At 42.1% G+C, this 18,804-nt stretch overlaps 1 protein-coding gene across 3 annotated transcripts in view; it reads left to right on the top strand.

Moving 5' to 3' along the window:
- The window catches only part of LOC109889307 (cadherin-13), a 582,397-nt gene that overhangs the window by 457,384 nt on the left and 106,209 nt on the right, over positions 1–18,804 (top strand). For all 3 annotated transcript variants that reach the window (XM_031822709.1, XM_031822708.1, XM_031822710.1), the window contains one exon: positions 5,417–5,557. In XM_031822709.1, coding sequence (XP_031678569.1) covers positions 5,417–5,557 — 141 coding nt within the window. The remainder of the gene's footprint in view (positions 1–5,416; positions 5,558–18,804) is intronic.

Below are 18,804 nucleotides of genomic sequence, written 5' to 3'. Positions count from 1 at the left end.
AACAATGAGAAACTAAATCTGGCTTTGAAAGTTGATACACTTGTAACCCCACTTTTGAGAAAATGGCTCTTGAATATTTTGGTACACATACTGGATAGCTCTTCTTTGTCTACACCCATTCAACATCGTTCACACCCTCTTAAGCAGTGGCAGGAAAAGTACCCAATTCTCATACTTGAGTAAAAGTACAGATGCCTTAATTAGTAGGAAGTTACTCAAGTAAAAGTGAAAGTCAGCCAGTAAAATACAACTTGAGTAAAAGTCTAAAAGTATTTGGTTCTAAATATACTTAAGTATCAAAAGTAAATGTAATTTCAAAAAAATATATATCAAAAGTATAAATCATTTAACCTTTCTAGCACAGGGGTTCCACTAGCAGAACACCTCGACAACATTCCGATGAAAAGGCAGTGAGCGAAATAAAAAAATATATTTTTTAAATATGTCACTTTCACACATTAACAAGTCCAATACAGCAAATGAAAGATAAACATCTTGTTAATCTACCCATCATGTTTACAGCTAAAGCACAACATATGATTATGTTAGATCACCGCCAAGTCGAAAAAACACACAGCCATTTTTCCAGCCAAATATAGGAGTCACAAAAAGCAGAAATATAGATAAAATGAATCACTATCCTTTGATTATCTTCATCAGATGACACTCATAGGACATCATGTTACACAATACATGTATGTTTTGTTCAAAAAAGTGCATACGGAAAAAGCATAATCTGAGAATGGCGCTCAGCACCCAAAACAGCCAGAGGAATAGCCGCCATTTTGGAATCAACAAAAATAGAAACAACACCATAAATATTCACTTACCTTTGATGATCTTCATCAGAAGGCACTCCCAGGAATCCCAGTTAGACAATAAATGACTGATTTGTTCCATAAAGTTCCATCATTTATGTCCAAATAGCCACTTGTTGTTAGCGTGTTCAGCCCAGTAATCTTCATGAGGCGCGAGCATCTCATCCAAACAAAAACTCGAAAAGTTCCGTTACAGTCCTTTAGAAACATGTCAAACGATGTATGGAATCAATCGTTAGGATGTTTGTAACATAAAACATCAATAATATTCCAACCGGGAGAATTCCTTTGTCTTCAGAAAGTCACTGGAACGAGAGGTAACTCTGTTGGGAGCGCGCGTCATGAGACCGAGGCACTATTCCAGACCACTGACTCAAACAGGTCTCAGAAATAGAGGGTCCAGTGACCCTAGAGGGTCCAGAGGGTTCCTTTATAGTAGAATCCTCATTCAAGTTTCAAAAGATAGTTGACATCTATTGGAAGCCCTAGGAAGTCCATATCGTCCATATCTCAATGTGTACTCGGTAGGCAAAGCTTTGAAAAACTACAACTACCTCAGATGTCCCACTTCCTGGTTGGATGTTTCTCCGGTTTTCGCCTGTCATATGAGTTCTGTTATACTCACAGACATCATTCAAACAGTTTTAGAAACCTCAGAGTGTTTTCAATCCAATACTAATAATAATATGCATATATTAGCATCTGGGACTGTCAACGCCGTGTGTATAGGTGGCAGGGAAGTCAGGCGCAGGAGAGTTGAAATAGAGTGTAATAACTGAGTGTAATAATAACTGTCCACAGAACACGCTCCACAACACTAAAAAGTATAGACATGAAAAACATGGGTACGAGGACCCGTCGCTCACCAATACAACAAATAAACAACACTGACAATAAAACAATCTCTGACAAAGACATGAGGGGAAACAGAGGGTTTAAATACACAACAGGTAATGAATGGGATTGAAAGCAGGTGTGTGGGAAGACAAGACAAAACCAATGGAAAATGAAAAATGCATCAATGATGGCTAGAAGACCGGTGACGTCGAATGCCGAGCACCGCCCAAACAAGGAGAGGCAAAGACTTCGGCAGAAGTCGTGACAGGGACAGAGTAGGAGGCAGTTCTCTCTGGGCACGCTATTCATCCAAAAATGAAAATGCTGCCCTGCCCCCTATCCCAAAAATGTAAGCATAGCAGACAACACCATTTTCTTGTTTTTAAATTGTATGGATAGCCAGGGGCACACTCCAACACTCAGACATTATTAACAAAATATGTATTTGTGTTTAGTGAGTCCGCCAGGCCAGAGGTAGTTGGGATGACTACGTGTTCTTCTCTTGATAAGTGTGTGAATTTTGTGTATTTTAACAGCAAGAAACCCATCTGGTTCAACATTTATTTAGTATATGTCTATCTAGCAAACCAGGCTACTAAAAGCAATGTTCTAAACATTGTTTCTAGCTTGTTAGCTAGCTAACAGTAAGTTAGGTGGCTAGCCAGTTCAAATAATGACCACATCATATAGCTGACATCGTCTTAACTTGAGCTAATTTGTATTCAGTATTACAGGAAAAAGACATTCACTACAAGATCATTATTTATCAATTAATGGCAAGCTAAATTACAGAAAATAGCAGACTAAATAAAAGCAGGGCATTCTACCAGAGAATGTTTTAACTTTGACACTGTCTCGTTGGCCTAACATTATATCCTAATTTGACTTTGGTGCAGGTCATATTGCTCTTCACATTTCCATCTCTGTCTGGTAAACACACACTAGCTATATCAAATAAAATCAAAGTGTATTTGTCACATGGTACCTTGCACAGCGGAGTATTTTGTTTAGACATGTAGCTAGCTAGCTAAACAATTAACCATAATCCCAACTCATAACATTACTACCCTGCATGAATCTGCAGGTAGCTAAGCAACTAGATGCCTTGTTAGCTAGCTAGCTAACATTAGGCTATAACTAACAATGCAAATTGATCTGAGATATGAATAATATTACAACACAGATCATACATGTAACATTAAATAGCTAATAGCTAATATTAGCTAGCTAGCTAACAGTACACTTTAACTTGCAATGAAAACAACTTCCTGACAAAATTAGAAACGTTTAATATCTGAAAACATAGCTAGCTAGACTCTCTTATCCATATACTCGTATACGTGGATAAATGCTTCTCCCTCTCTGTCACGGGTGCCATGGTTTTCCTTAGTTTGAAGGTGTTTTATACAACAACATCTCCAGCTCATACTGCGTAGTGGGGAGTGTCTGGAGGGACACACACACACAGACACACACAGTGTCATAAAGTCTGTCATTATCACACATCCATTTCAGGGGTTACACTGATAATAATATACAACCCCCTCTGTGTTCTCTTTGTGACCTCCTCCGCATCTTTGCAATCAAACGGCAGAATTTTCTCCATCTCCTTAGCTATCATATTCTGCTTCCACCGGGCTTCCACCACTGATTTAAAAACTCTGTCCTCCAGAAAATAAAGAGCAACACTTTTGTAGTTATTCATGATATCTTTCAGAAAACCCGTGTTAGAAAGGATTACTTACATGTACTATGCAGCCCTTTGTTATAGCGAGAGGTGTGCTACAAGGTAGACCAATCTGAACTCCTCTCTCGGCATGTCCAGCCCATCCATTATTACTTTATTTTTTATGTAACCTTTATTTAACTAGGCAAGTCAGTGAAGAACAAATTCTTATCTATTATGACAGCCTTGGAGCAGTGGGTTAACTGCCTTGTTCAGTGGCAGAACAACAGATTTTTACCTTGTCAGCTCAGGGATTTGATCTTGCAACCTAGTCCAACCTAGTCCAACACTCGGCTACCTGCCGCCCCATTATCTCAGCCAATCATTGCTAGCGGGAAGGTTTATGTGTTTTTACGGGGCAAAGCTAACTAGGCTTGTAATTTAACAAATGTATTCATATTTACAGATGGCATACACGTTTGTTATTAAGGCACATACAAGTTCAATTGTTCCAGAATGCATTTCTGACTACTATCAATGTGCTATTGTGAGAATCATTATTGAGAGACCTCTTAGATAATTAAATATATTGCTATTGAAGTCCTTCCAAAATGTAGGTCTAACAGAGCAAATAAAATGTAATCATACTTTATAAGTCATACCATCAATGATAGTATTTAGGCCTATATAGCATTTGCAAATTCATCAACAGCTTTTTTTTCAAATATACAATGCATAGGACTAGGGTTTCAAGCTTTGGTTATAAGTTGGATTTAAATCTCCATCTCAGCCAAGAATCAAAGTTAAAGAACAGCACTAGATCAAATCCAACTTTATTCCTGGTAGACCGATTTGCAGTCCATGTAGAACCCTTTCTACAGAGGGTTCTACAGGGAACCCACAAGGATTCTACCTGGAACCAAAAAGGATTATACCTGGAACCAAAAGGGGACTGAAGATTCCTTTTGGAAGAAAAAAAAATCTGTAGTCTGCAGGTGAATATTAACCATGGCTATAAACACAACAAAATAATCTATGCTGTACGCAGAGCTACATATTCCAAATTGAGTTTGGCATTTAACCTGCACTGCAATCACACTCCACTTCTCCAACATACACTACTGCCTGGCCAGCTTCTGTCCTCCAGGGTCCCTCCACACTGCCTTCCCTTGCCTTAGAATTATCCGGGAGAGCCAAGCTCCAAAGAGGATCCTTTCTCTTTTAATGTAGCACATCATGAAAGCTTGGAGAAAAATGTTAATAACGCCGCTTGCATGTCTGCCAAGCATACAAACCTTGATCTTATGTCTTCTGAGCCATTGAAGGGGAAGTATTGAAGCAACTCACCCCCCTAGGTATTTAAAAATGGATGAACGTAAAATACTGTGTGTCGTACTGCCATACGTCTATTCATAATCATGTGTGCTGAGAGGTGTTCTACACAGACTGTAAATACATTTGTTTGGGGATTTTTTTTCATCTGGTTTGCAAAAGACCTGGATGCCTGATAGATGCCAATAGATGATGTGGGTGTTTATTGGTTTCTATAATGTGATAAGCTTATGTTATAACAGACATTTGACATCTGTTTAGTTCTATTTAAATGTCAAGAAATGGATGTCATATTTAGTAGACTACAGAGTACTGCACTACCACCCCCAGACAGGAGACCATGCCGTAGCAACACTCTTTTGTTTGTTTTGTGTGTATGAGTCACTTGGGCTATGTGACTATGTGATCATTACACTCCAGTACCTGTCTGGCTCTATGCCTCCAAAAGTCTGGTGCTTTGTTCCTGAGCTTTCTAAGAGGCTTGATAGAAATGTACAAAGTGTCAACATAATAAGACGCCAAGGGGGTGTGTTTTTATTAGAATATGTTTACTCCGAAATGAATCCACACTGGTGTAACAATCATTCAGTCTAAATTGCTTTTTGTCAGTCAGTTAATCATTTGTTATCATTTGTATTCAGTGGATTAATTTGATCTCCCTCAACAAATCTTGTGTCTAATGATGATTGTGTTGTGTGTAACCCCTGAAATGGATGTGTGATAATGACAGACTTTATGACACTGTGTGTGTGTGTCCCTCCAGACACTCCCCACTACGCAGTATGAGCTGGAGATCGTAGCCCAGGACATGAAGGGAAGAGACGTGGGACTAACAGGAACATCCACAGCAACCATCACCATCACAGACAAGAACGACCACGCCCCAGAGTTTACCCACTCACTGGTAAGTACCTGCACCCCTGATTCACATCCAGGTGATGGAGTGGGTTACACACACACACACAGACACACACACACACACACACACACACACACACCAGTTATCCACCATGTCCTCTGCTATCCAATTTAAAATGATAGTGTTATAATTCTCAGAGCCTGCCAGAGGAAAGGCTCAGCTCACATCAGTCGTCGTCCTGTGTGTGTGTGTGTGTGTGTGTGTGTGTGTGTGTGTGTGTGTGTGTGTGTGTGTGTGTGTGTGTGTGTGTGTGTGTGTGTGTGTGTGTGTGTGTGTGTGTGTGTGTGTGTGTGTGTGTGTGTGTGTGACCACATGTAATAAACAACACTTCACAGTAGTCAGGTGGTAGGGGCTCACAAGGGAGATAAGGAAATATGTGTGTGTTTGTGTGTTGTGCTGCTATGATCATGGTGTTGGTTTCCTTTGTCAGCACAGCCTCAAGGATCTAGTAGAAACCCTGTATGGCACACGTAACCCAATATCCACCAGCCACACTATCTCCGTCATTCAGAAAAAATGCACTTAACAAACTTAACCTATTTGCCTGTTTGTGCCAACTCATGATGAGTCTTTCAAAAAACTGCAACTGTTGCTGTTTTTTTTCTTCTTGAGGTGAAGAAAAACACATCAGGCCCTGGAGGAGAGGTCGTAATGTTGAGTTGTGTGGTTTTTAATGGAAATGCCCAGAGCTGTTGTCAGGCTTTGAGACACATCAACCCCAACCTCCACTAGACGGGCTCCCATAATACATTGCCATGTCAGAGCGTTGTGAGATCTTCACAATGAAATATTCTGGCTGAGTAGGCATGCTGGGGCTGTGCTGAGTGCACTCTGTCCATGTCCTCACTTAATGCCTCCATCTTTCTTCTGGTGATCCGTTTAACAGTGTGGAGAAATGTTCCTTTTAAAAACACAGCCATTTAAGGTGCTAAACTCCTAATATAAGTCCCCACCCGCTCAGCAGCCACTAACCTGGCCATGAATCATCTCTTATGATTTCAACTATTGTGGGTGTGGGTGTCCATGAGCGGACATGTTAATGTGAATGTGGGCACATTCATAGATATTGAATTCCACTTGGAGAGCAAATATTCTGCACTCTCTTGAAAAACCTTTTAAAATAACATATCCTTCTGTATGTTGAAAGTTTTTCAACTGAAAACTCTGTCTACAAACATAGAAGTGCATCTCTTGCATCGTGTATGTGCTGCATTCAAGCTGAGAAAGACATGTTCTGCTTTACCTTTCATTATTCATCAATCAGAGAGGAGCTAGGCTTCCTACCCTGCAGTACACACAGGTGCTGATAGTGTTGGCATGACTCCACCTAACAATAGTCTACTTGAAGATGTGCTTAAGTCAACCAGTAGGGGATTCACAAAGTACCCTGCCTAGCCGCCGCACTCTTGAAATAGACTTTAGAACCTATGATTCCCATACAGAGTAGTGAGATATGATAAAGCTCCACAAAGGCAAACATGGTTTGTAAGGTATTACACATTCTCTAGTGCTATCTAAACACCTCTCAAAGAGGAAATTCTGTTGGATTTGTATTCCATATCTTCTCTCTCACACAGTGTGAAACTACTTGGAAATGCACTTAACAAGTTCAGGTTGACTTTAACTCATCAAAGATTCTGAGTGAAATGGACTCACACAGGTCACCATGCAGTCCCGTGTAGCTGGAGGTCAGGGTGGGTTTATCATAGAACGGACTTGTTTCATGTCTGGTAAAGATGGACAGACTACAGTATATAACAGTGAGTCATTAGTAAATCTATCATAGTGTTCTTGGTTGGTGTATAGGCATACAGATACTATATACACTCATGAGTCTGTCGAGCTGCACTATTGTTCTCCTTAGCAAGTTTCTCTGAGGGCCCTGTGTAATCTATCCACCCAACTTTTTTAATCTAAGGCTAAATTGCTCTTTCATACTTACGAATGTATTACATTCTGTGAAGCTTCTTTGGTGAATTGGGATCCACAATGCTTAACTTTTTTTGAACAAGTTCTAATCCCATTTTTATGAGAGTGGAAACAACAAAAGATTATTTGGAATCCCCTTAAAGACAGAATATATATAGTAGGACATTAATGCCACTCCTGATAAAAACCAACAGCAATAAACCACTGGCTTATATTGGCTTATTGTATTGATTTATTCTGCAATGCAATACTATGCTAATATCTTAGCATAATGATTGACATATACTTCTGTTGGACCTTGTTCGTATTTGGGGTTCAAAATAAAGATATAGCACTAACCAATACCACTCCGTGCATTGACAACTAAACTACACCCCACAGTGTGTGTTACTGTGCATTGTCTGTCTTTGAAATATGTTTATTGACCACTGCTGTTAACTGACCAATGGACGGACTCTGACTCTTCCTGTCAGTCTACATATCAGCCTGTAGTCTAACTGCTGCTCCAGTACAGCTCTGACCACTGATCCACACCACTAAAACACACATTAGCAAACATTTCAAAGTAGGACCGAGGACCGTAACAGCCCCTATGACACAATTTCTGCTTGACCTGAAGTCTCCCTAATGAAAGCCTGTGGTGACACAGAGAGGATAGGCTGGTGATACTACCTCCTGGTTCAAGTGGATAGTGTACCCCTGCCACCCCCTCACCTGCAAACCCCATCTGGCCCCCATCTGGCCCTGGGTGATAACTGGCATCTAATTTCTGACTAGCCCATTTCATAGTTTCTTAGCAGCCACTGAGACACAGGGAGCCTGACAGCCAATCCATGCCCTTGCTCCCCCATGGTGACGGGAGAATATGCGTGCCCTCCAAATGATAATGATATCAAAGCCCCCATGCAGTCTTACATTGTTTATTTTATTTAAATCATCACTGCATGTCTAATAAATCACTGTGTGTGTTTTTTTCTCATAAAAATAACTCCAAATGTATTTGTAATAATTTATTTCCCTGAGCCTCCTTTTGCCATTGAAATGCTCAGTCTGCTCATGTGGGCGTGTCGATAGACATTTAAATATATTTGCACACACAGCCCTGATTAGTGGATAGGATCGTCTAGACCAGGAGCGTCAAACTCATTCCATGGAGGGCCTAGTGTCTGCAGGTTTTAGACAACCATGTGTGGTGAGTTCCTTACTACTTCAGGCTCCTGAGTGGCGCAGCGGTCCAAGGCACTGCACCTCAGTGCTAGTGCATAATTGGCTCAGCGTCGTACAGATTTGGTTGGGGTAGGCCGTCATCGTAAATAAGAAATTGTTCTTAACTTACTTGCCTAGTTAAAAAACTAATTTGTGACCTTAATTCGTCATGAGGGATGCGCAAAAAACAACAGCCACTTGGCCCTCTGTGGAATGAGTTTGACACCTGTGGTCATCTGTGATCTACCCCGCTTATCCATTCGAAGTAGGAGGATACATATGCAAAAAGGAAGACTAGTAATTGGTCAGAATAATCAGAATTTGATTTCATGCTCTGGGCCAAAAACTCGATCCCACCTGAAAAGACAAATTCCAGGCAAAAAAATCTTACACTAAACGGGCATTATCATCATGTTTACAACTTGATAGTGTTATTTCGACATCGTAGTGTGGAAATATTGTTGTTTTTTTTAAACAGGAGATTGAGTTTTTGACTGCACGGCCCCTTTAACGGTGATAACTGAAACACTGAGGTCTGTCCTCAGGGCCAGGCTGTGCTAGGCTGGGCTATCTGTCAGGGTTGGACTGGCTGTCTCAGTGAAGGCTGCCATACGCGTGCCGTCTGTTACTTTGATGGAATGGGCTGTGTCCGTGTGGGAGGATAGTGATGGAGAGGAGGCAGGAAGAAACCTGGGGTTCAGACCATCTTTATTTCTGCTTGAATGCTTTGTGCTGACAAAATATATCCAAATAGATAACATTTTGTGTGTTTTCCTTGTAACCTATCAAGGTATTGTATATCAAAGTGGCAGTAGTTTAGCTTAACCTTTCCTTTCTCTATCGTATTCAAATAGAAGAAGCCATTTGGTATGAGCAACCATGTGGTGTATAAACATGATCTTAAACCTACAGTGTCTGAAGAGGGCCAATTGCTTTCCATATCTTTCCTCATGTCATTTAGATATTGAGATGAATAGGAAACCTCTCATGTTCGCCAGACACTCAGTGGTCCTGAGAGGGTCTGTGTAGAGTGTATGAACACTTGAGTGGTTTGTTCAGAGTAGTGCCGTCCTTCAGGTCTGGAGAACACAAGACGACTCTTCAGGGAGCACTGAAGAGTCCCCATTCAAATAGCTGATAGCCTTTCTTGTTAAAGTACCATCCTACCACCAACAACACATTGCTGTATGAAGTTACACATTATTGTATCTACTTTTCATTGAATGTATGACATTTCTGTCCATTGTCTTCTTCACGTGGCCTCACAAGCTTCAAGTGACTGTTAATTAATGTAAGTGATCAAGTACTTTGAAAGGTAAAGCATTAATTTCACCAAGTATGGGTTGTAGTAGCCAAATTGATATTTGTTTACATTTACATTTGAGTCATTTAGCAGATTCTCTTATCCAGAGTGACTTTCAGTTAGTGCATTAATCTTCAGATAACCACATATTGCAGGCATAGTAAGTCCACTTTTCCTCAATAAAGTAGCTATTGGCAAAGTCGGGGGGAAAATATCCTCCTACACACACACACACACACACATTTCAGACATTTCTGTGTGTTACACAGTTGCGGCACCCAAGCACAATTAACTTTTTCTTGTAAAATAAGTTTAAATTTAAAAACCTTTTGTTGTTCACACTAAGGGGAAAAAAATATCTAAACTGAAATTTAGATTTTCCCTTAGAAATTTAAAGAAATGTCTGGGACGAAATTATTAAAAATTCAAAATAAATTGGTTGAAGGCAAGTGATTCTCATTTAAATGTAATTTATCTCACCTGACCTGTGGTAAGTTGCAGGTGCTTACTGGGTAAAAATAGTGATTTAAACAGTTTTAAATACACTACTCAAAAAAATAAAGGGAACACTAAAATAACACATCCTAGATCTGAATGAATGAAGTATTCTTATTAAATACTTTTTTCTTTACATAGTTGAATGTGCTGACAACAAAATCACAAAAATGATCAATGGAATATCAATTTATCAACCCATGGAGGTAGTCGAAAACCACACTACAGACTGATCTAACTTTGATGTAAAGTCCTTAAAACAAGTCAAAATGAGGCTCAGTGGTGTGTGTGGCCTCCGCGTGCCTGTATAACCTCCCTACAACGCCTGGGCATGCTCCTGATGAGGTGGCGGATGGTCTCCTGAGGGATCTCCTCAGACCTGGACTAAAGCATCCGCCAACTCCTGGACAGTCTGTTGGTGGATGGAGCGAGACATGATGTCCAGATGTGCTCAATTGGATTCAGGTCTGGGGAACGGACGGGCCAGTCCATAGCATCAATGCTATCCTCTTGCAGGAACTGCTGACACACTCCAGCCACATGAGGTCTAGCATTGTCTTGCATTAGCAGGAACCCAGGGCCAACCGCACCAGCATATGGTCTCACAAGGGGTCTGAGGATCTCATCTCGGTACCTAAGGGCAGTCAGTCTACCTCTGGCGAGCACATGGAGGGCTGTGCGGCCCCCCAAATTAATGCCACCCCACACCATGACTGACCCACCGCCAAACCGGTCATGCTGGAGCATGTTGCAGGCAGCAGAACGTTCTCCACGGCGTCTCCAGACTCTGTCACGTCTGTCACGTGCTCAATGTGAACCTGCTTTCATTTGTGAAGAGCACAGGGCGCCAGTGGCGAATTTGCCAATCTTCGTGTTCTCTGGCAAATGCCAAACGTCCTGCACGGTGTTAGACTGTAAGCACAACCCCCACCTGTGGACGTCGGGCCCTCATACCACCCTCATGGAGTCTGTTTCTGACCGTTTAAGCAGACACATGCACATTTGTGGCCTGCTGGAGTTCATTTTGCAGGATTCTGGCAGTGCTCCTCCTGCTCCTCCTTGCACAAAGGCAGAGGTAGCGGTCCTGCTGCTGGGTTGTTGCCCTCCTACGGCCTCCTCCACGTCTCCTGATGTACTGGCCTGTCTCCTGGTAGCGCCTCCATGCTCTGGACACTACGCTGACAGACACAGCAAACCTTCTTGCCACAGCTCGCATTGATGTGCCATCCTGGATGAGCTGCACTACCTGAGCCACTTGTGTGGGTTGTAGACTCCGTCTCATGCTACCACTACAGTGAAAGCACCAAAGCATAGGAACTGAGAAGTGGTCTGTGGTCCCCACTTGCAGAACCTCTCCTTTATTGGGGGTGTCTTGCTAATTGCCTATAATTTCCACTTGTTGTCTATTCCATTTGCACAACGGCATGTGAAATGTATTGTCAATCAGTGTTGCTTCCTAAGTGGACAGTTTGATTTCACAGAAGTGTGATTGACTTGGAGTTACATTGTGTTGTTTAAGTGTTCCCTTTATTTTTTTGAGCAGTGTATATCATACCGCAACTGTAGCCTTTTGTCATGTCAAGCATTGGGTCAGGTGGTGCAAGCTCAGGTAGCTTCGTGTTCAGTTAATGTAGTAGTGGTTGTTATTGCATGCCTTTGAATCCTAGCTGATCCTTTCTATCTGAAATACAAAATAAAACCGTTTCTCTGAAAGTGAACTAGAAAAAAAACATTGGAACTTTTTTTCATACTTACTTTACATACTGCGTGCCTATAAGGTGTTAAGGCTGAATCTTTAACTGAAACTGTATACAAAAAAAGGTTGTTGTCCATTCAATAATGACATCACTCTGAAGTGAAGCACCCACTGAGCACTTTTACTATACATGGTGGCAAACTGTAGTTGGCGACAAGCTGTTGTCACTAGAGGACTTAATTGGTTATAAGGTTATAATTGACTGTGGAACTTGTTTTTTGTGTGCCCATCTTTTCCCGTGAAGTTAAGAGTTGGCAGTAGTGTGTACATAATTTTCTCTGTGGGTTCAAGGTGCAAACAAAGCTATTTACATTGCCTTCATTGTATATGTGCAAAGCAACCTGCATAGCAACACAAGTCTGTTATAGCTGTCAGCCAGGTTGTTATGTTCAAGTTTGGTTGAAAAGTATTGATGTTATTTCACTGTCTAGGTTAATGCAATGATTAGAGTCCATTTTACTGTTATAGTTATATCAACTAATAAAGGCAGAGCTGGTTTTCTGTGCCACATGTTCAGCTGAAGTGTATCTATGGGAACAGCTTGAGCTGGATCTCTTCAAATGTAATAATGATGCAGGTAAGCTCATTACCTTCCTTGGCCCATGTATGTAAGATGTAGGAGGAATGGAGAGAGCGAGGGTGTGTGTGTGTGTGTGTGTGTGTGTGTGTGTGTGTGTGTGTGTGTGTGTGTGTGTGTGTGTGTGTGTGTGTGTGTGTGTGTGTGTGTGTGTGTGTGTGTGTGTGTGTGTAGGAGGATATTTTCTCAAAATACTGCTAGCATGCTAATTACCCACATACGAATAAGAGCATGCACAGGTCAAATAAATTAACCTTTCAAAAGTATCAAACCTAAGTGGAAAAATAATGAGAAAAGTTGCACAGCAAAGGATTTTTCTTTGGGGGATTTTCACTTGTTTTTGTGAAGTCAGGTCAGATGATGCCAGCAGGCAGAATGGGAGAGAGAACACTACTGTCTGTAGAAAGACATGTACCTTTGAGAGTTAGAATCTTGGCTGTGATGACAAGGCTCCTTAAGAGAATAGTGTTGTCTCCCCAGGGACTAAAGTGACATGCCACTGTGTGTTTGTTGTCAGCTCAATCTACGGGGCCACAAAAACGTGGCACAAAGCACTTTCCATTAAGATGAACAGTTGCTCTGCTGTATTCTGTGTTCTCTCCCTGCATGGCTGTATCTCTGTCAGACCAACCAAATCAAACCACATTTATATTCATAAGCCATTATGTCTGACGGTCGGGGATCTCTGCACTTTTATCTCTCTTCTCTGCGGTCTGTCAGAGGAAGGGGGGGCTGCCGCCGAGAAGGATGGGTTGAGGTGTAAAAAGATGTGTATGATGGACGTGTGATGGTACAATTTCTATCACTGTGAGAAGAGAGAGAGGTGGAGGTAGAGAGATGTTCATTCTCCTCTTCATTCCACTTAACATTAGTGCAGGCTGAGAGGAAGGCCAGGGACTGACAGACAGGCAGTGTAGACACCACTCATTGACAGCACATAGAGAGGACATCTCAACTGAAATAAAGCCAGGTTCGCTGCCTTCCAACAGGCTCATAGTTCCAGGTGGCATTGCATGATGAATGAAGGGGGGAATGGGTATTTTTCAAAATGGTGTTAATGAGGTTTGATATTTACCCCCTGCTCCAATTATACAGCCAGATTAGATCAATATGCATGCATTGTCAGAAACAAATGGTGAGTGCACGGAGAGATAAGACAGGACATTTTTACAGTTAACAAGTGGTATGTGTTGTAGCGATGGCCATTTTTTTCAGACACATGCATAACCACACACTCACATTGTAAAAGCACACATACCCAGGAGAGCCTGAGGTGGTTATTTCCCCCATTCTCTCACACCGCTGGTTGCTTTCTACACTCAGTGGTATTGGGGTCTTATCAGTAGCAGGGCAGGGCTAAGTGGCAACAGCCCAGAGATTGAATACATTCATCTGACAGCATGGCTGAGATGGGAGACTGAGGTCTGGTTTGTCGCTATAGCAGCTTGTTAATCAGTGTGTGGTGTAAGAGAGCAGACATAGAACAGGATGTCATGGTGCTCAGCAACCTATCATGTTCTCTTCCATTGAGGATCCCGTTTGAGGTTTAACATCAGGACAGGGTCTTTCTCTCTCTCTCTCTCTCTCTCTCTCTCTCTGTCTCTCTCTCTCTCTCTCTCTCTCTCTCTCTCTCTCTGTATTTTTCTCTCTCTCTCTATCTCTCAATTCAATTCAATTTAAGGGCTTTATTGGCATGGGAAACATACGTTAACATTGCCAAAGCAAGTGAAGTAGATAATAAACTAAAGTGAAATAAACAATAACAATTTACAGTAAATTTAAAATGTCATATTATGTGAAAATAGTAAAAGCGCAAAAGGGAAAATAAATAACATAAATATGGGTTGTATTCTAGTGGGATCTGGTCACAAATCTTGCTGCTGTGATGGCACACTGGTATTTCGCCCAATAGATATGGGAGTTTATCAAAATTGGGTTTGTTTTCAAATTCTTTGTGGATCTGTGTAATCTGAGGGAAATATGTCTCTCTAATATGGTCATACATTTGGCAGGAGGTTAGGAAGTGCAGCTCAGTTTCCACCTCATTTTGTGGGTAGTGTGCACATAGCCTGTCTTCTTGAGAGCCAGGTCTGCCTATGTCGGCCCTGCTCAATAGCAAGGCTATGCTCACTGGGTCTGTACATAGTCAAAGCTTTGTTAATTATTTCCTATGTTTCAAGTAATTATATTTTATTTTTCTCATTATTTGGTTGGGTCTAATTGTGTTGCTGTCCTGGAGCTCTGTGGGTCTGTTTGTGTTTGTGAAGGGAGTTCCAGGACCAGCTTGCTTAGGGGGATCTTCTCCATGTTAATTTCTCTGTAGGTGATGGCTTTGCTATTGAGGATTTGGGAATAATTTATTTTTAGGTGGTTGTAGAATTTAACGTCCCTTTTCTGGATTTTGATAATTAACGGGTAACGGCCTCATTCTGCTCTGCATGCATTATTTGGTGCTTGTTCCATTTTGTGAATTCTTGGTTGCTGAGCGGACCCCAGACCTCACAACTATAAAGGGAAATGGGTTCCATGACTGATTCAAGTATTTTTAGCCAGATCCTAATTGGTATGTCAAATTTTATGTACCTTTTGATGGCATATTATCTCCAAGGTGGCATAGCAGTTCAGACGTCTTTTGTCCTCGTCTTGTCGTGTCCTGTATATATATATATTTACAACTTTTTCACATACATTTTATTTTTATTTTCCATCAACTCATCTTCAAAACACTCTCCTGCAACCCGCCTCACCAATGTATATTTATAAAAAAAGTATTATTTACCTCAGATCTGTAATCCTCCAAGAAGCTAGCCAGAAACTCCAAGAAGCTAGCCTGAAACTAGCCAGAAGCTAATCCAGAAGCTAGTTCAGAAGCTAGTTAGCTCCTTTACTGGCAAATCGTTAATATTCAGCTAACCACGGTTTGTGGTCATCAGCTATCCTTTAGCTCGAAAATCTATCGCCAGTTCTGTACGGCGCAGCGCGGCTCGGAACGGAACATACCGGACCAATTTTTCTCTCCATGTCCCTGGACATTCATACCCGGATCTCACAGCTAGCTAGCTGCTATCCGTGTGACCATCGGCCTTCGTCGATTCCGGAGCAAACATCAATTATTCCGGAGCTAGCAAGCTCCGTCAATCACTCCTGAGTTCCATCAATCACACCTGGGCTGCAGTCACCTATCCGGACCCGTTTTACTGCCTTCGCGGAGCCCCACCGGGCCTTCACAACTGGACTGCCGACGTTATCTACCCGAAGGAGTTATTCGGCCGGCTCCTCCGTCGCGACGTTACCTGAACGCCCATCTGCGGCCTGCTAACCGTTAGCTGTCTTACCGGCTGCTATCTGAATAGACAATCGGACAAATTTTTGTATTATTATGAATTTGTATTTATTTTTTTAATATTTTTTTTTTTTTAATTTTTTTTAAAATTATTATTATCTTTTCTTCTTGGTCCTCTATAACTATATCTATTGTTTTTATTTTTGTTGTTGTTGTGTGATTTGGATTAATCCCCTCTACCACACGGAACCCCACTAATCTACTGACGGAACGTAAGGGGTGGCTAACAGACCTCCATCCTATGCTAGCTTGCTACCGATGCCCTGGCTAGCTGTCTAAATCACCAACCAACCTCTCCACTCACCGGACCCTTTTGATCACTCGACTAAGCATGCCTATCCTTAATGTCAATATGTCTTGTCCATTTCTGTTCTGGTTAGTGTTTATTGGCTTATTTCACTGTAGAGCCTCTAGTCCTGCTCACTATACCTTATCCAACCTATTAGTTCCACCACCCACACATGCAATGACATCTCCTGGTTTCAACGATGTTTCTAGAGACAATATCTCTCTCTTCATCACTCAATACCTAGGTTTACCTCCACTGTATTCACATCCTACCATACATTTGTCTGTACATTATACCTTGATGCTATTTTATCGCCCCCAGAAACCTCCTTTTACTCTATGTTCCAGACGTTCTAGACGACCAATTCTCATAGCTTTTAGCCGTACCCTTATTCTACTCCTCCTATGTTCCTCTGGCGATGTAGAGGTGAATCCAGGCCCTGCAGTGCCTAGCTCCACTCCTATTCCCCAGGCGCTCTCTTTTGACGACTTCTGTAACCGTAATAGCTTTGGTTTCATGCATGTTAACATTAGAAGCCTCCTCCCTAAGTTTGTTCTATTCACTGCTTTAGCACACTCTGCCAACCCGGATGTTCTAGCTGTGTCTGAATCCTGGCTTAGGAAGACCACCAAAAATTCTGAAGTTTTAATTCCAAACTACAACATTTTCAGACAAGATAGAACTGCCAAAGGGGGCGGTGTTGCAATCTACTGCAAAGATAGCCTGCAGAGTTCTGTCCTACTATCCAGGTCTGTACCCAAACAATTTGAACTTCTACTTTTAAAAATCCACCTCTCTAAAAACAAGTCTCTCACCGTTGCCGCCTGCTATAGACCACCCTCTGCCCCCAGCTGTGCTCTGGACACCATATGTGAACTGATTGCCCCCCATCTATCTTCAGAGTTCGTGCTGCTAGGCGACCTAAACTGGAACATGCTTAACACCCCAGCCATCCTACAATCTAAACTTGATGCCCTCAATCTCACACAAATAATCAATGAACCTACCAGGTACCTCCCCAAAACCTTAAACACGGGCACCCTCATAGATATCATCCTAACCAACTTCCCCTCTAAATACATCTCTGCTGTCTTCAACCAAGATCTCAGCGATCACTGCCTCATTGCCTGCATCCGTAATGGGTCAGCGGTCAAACGACCTCCACTCATCACTGTAAAACGCTCCCTGAAACACTTCTGCGAGCAGGCCTTTCTAATCGACCTGGCCGGGGTATCCTGGAAGGATATTGATCTCATCCCGTCAGTAGAGGATGCCTGGATATTTTTTTAAAATGCCTTCCTAACCATCTTAAATAAACATGCCCCATTCAAGAAATTTAGAACCAGGAACAGATATAGCCCTTGGTTCTCCCCAGACCTGACTGCCCTTAACCAACACAAAAACATCCTATGGCGTTCTGCATTAGCATCGAACAGCCCCCGTGATATGCAGCTGTTCAGGGAAGCTAGAAATCATTATACACAGGCAGTTAGAAAAGCCAAGGCTAGCTTTTTCAAGCAGAAATTTGCTTCCTGCAACACTAACTCAAAAAAGTTCTGGGACACTGTAAAGTCCATGGAGAATAAGAACACCTCCTCCCAGCTGCCCACTGCACTGAAGATAGGAAACACTGTCACCACTGATAAATCCACCATAATTGAGAATTTCAATAAGCATTTTTCTACGGCTGGCCATGCTTTCCACCTGGCTACTCCTACCCCGGACAACAGCACTGCACCCCCAACAGCAACTCGCCCAAGCCTTCCCCATTTCTCCTTCTCCCAAATCCATTCAGCTGATGTTCTGAAAGAGCTGCAAAATCTGGACCCCTACAAATCAGCCGGGCTAGACAATCTGGACCCTTTCTTTCTAAAATTATCTGCCGAAATTGTTGCCACCCCTATTACTAGCCTGTTCAACCTCTCTTTCGTGTCGTCTGAGATTCCCAAAGATTGGAAAGCAGCTGCGGTCATCCCCCTCTTCAAAGGGGGGGACACTCTTGACCCAAACTGCTACAGACCTATATCTATCCTACCGTGCCTTTCTAAGGTCTTCGAAAGCCAAGTCAACAAACAGATTACCGACCATTTCGAATCTCACCATACCTTCTCTGCTATGCAATCTGGTTTCAGAGCTGGTCATGGGTGCACCTCAGCCACGCTCAAGGTCCTAAACGATATCTTAACCGCCATCGATAAGAAACATTACTGTGCAGCCGTATTCATTGATCTGGCCAAGGCTTTCGACTCTGTCAATCACCATATCCTCATCGGCAGACTCGACAGCCTTGGTTTCTCAAATGATTGCCTCGCCTGGTTCACCAACTACTTCTCT

The sequence above is a fragment of the Oncorhynchus kisutch genome, linkage group LG4, assembly GCF_002021735.2.
Source record: "Oncorhynchus kisutch isolate 150728-3 linkage group LG4, Okis_V2, whole genome shotgun sequence".
Taxonomy (NCBI): domain Eukaryota; kingdom Metazoa; phylum Chordata; class Actinopteri; order Salmoniformes; family Salmonidae; genus Oncorhynchus; species Oncorhynchus kisutch.
The sequence above is the reverse complement of the archived record's forward strand: the minus strand, read 5'-3'. Positions and strand labels throughout refer to the sequence as shown.